This window comes from Corvus brachyrhynchos, unplaced genomic scaffold (genome assembly GCF_000691975.1).
Source record: "Corvus brachyrhynchos isolate BGI_N302 unplaced genomic scaffold, ASM69197v1 scaffold1005, whole genome shotgun sequence".
In the NCBI taxonomy this organism is placed as follows: Eukaryota; Metazoa; Chordata; class Aves; order Passeriformes; family Corvidae; genus Corvus; species Corvus brachyrhynchos.
The window spans coordinates 245,979-246,672 of NW_008238124.1; the positions used below are offsets into that span (position 1 = coordinate 245,979).

Sequence of the window (694 nt, forward strand, 5' to 3'; positions counted from 1 at the left end):
GATGCCGCCCCGTACGTTGTACGTGGAGGAGGCGCGGGGGTACCCGGTGCAGGAGGCACCTGCGCGCACCTTCTAGGGGGATGAGCCCCGCTACTACGCCCCGCGTGGGACCCCTGTTAAAACCCTCTACGCCGAGGACGCTCGGACATACCCGGCCCTCGGCTCCTCCGCCCGGCTGCTCTATGCCGAGGACTACGGGAAGTACCGGGAGCGGGAGGTGCTGTCGCGCACGTGTCCCCCGCCCCGTAGCGCGCAGCCCCTGCACTTCGGGGACTGGTACTGCCCCGAACGGGCCACGCTGCCCTACCAGAGCCTGCAATTGTCACGCTTCACCCCGCAGCCGGCCGGGCGCGAGGCCATGTTCTCCTCCTGGCATGCCAGCTACGGCGTGACTCCACCGCGGCTGGGCCGGGAGACACAGCACTACTCCAAATCCTGGGATAACATCCTGGCGCCAGCAGCGCGCAGGGAGGAGGCCCTGCAGCGTGGGCGCAGCTACGAGAACCTGCTCGCCCACGAACAGCACCGTGCCTTATCCCCCGAGGAGCGCCGGCAGCCCGTGGTGATCAACCTGTCGAGCTCGCCCAAGCGCTACGCGGCCCTGTCGCTCTCCGAGAGCTCCATCCTCGAGCGGGTGCACGCCGATGGCAGCCGCGGGGCCCCAGGCCGCCCCCCGGCAGTCCCCCCCGGGGCG

The 694-nt window shown here is 70.6% G+C and overlaps 1 protein-coding gene across 1 annotated transcript in view; it reads left to right on the forward strand.

Moving 5' to 3' along the window:
* The first annotated feature begins 1 nt into the window (after nucleotide 1).
* CUNH9orf172 (chromosome unknown C9orf172 homolog) overlaps nucleotides 2–694 on the forward strand; it is a 2,073-nt gene continuing 1,380 nt past the window's right edge. The window contains 1 exon segment of the mRNA XM_017733416.1: nucleotides 2–691. Coding sequence (XP_017588905.1) covers nucleotides 2–691 — 690 coding nt within the window.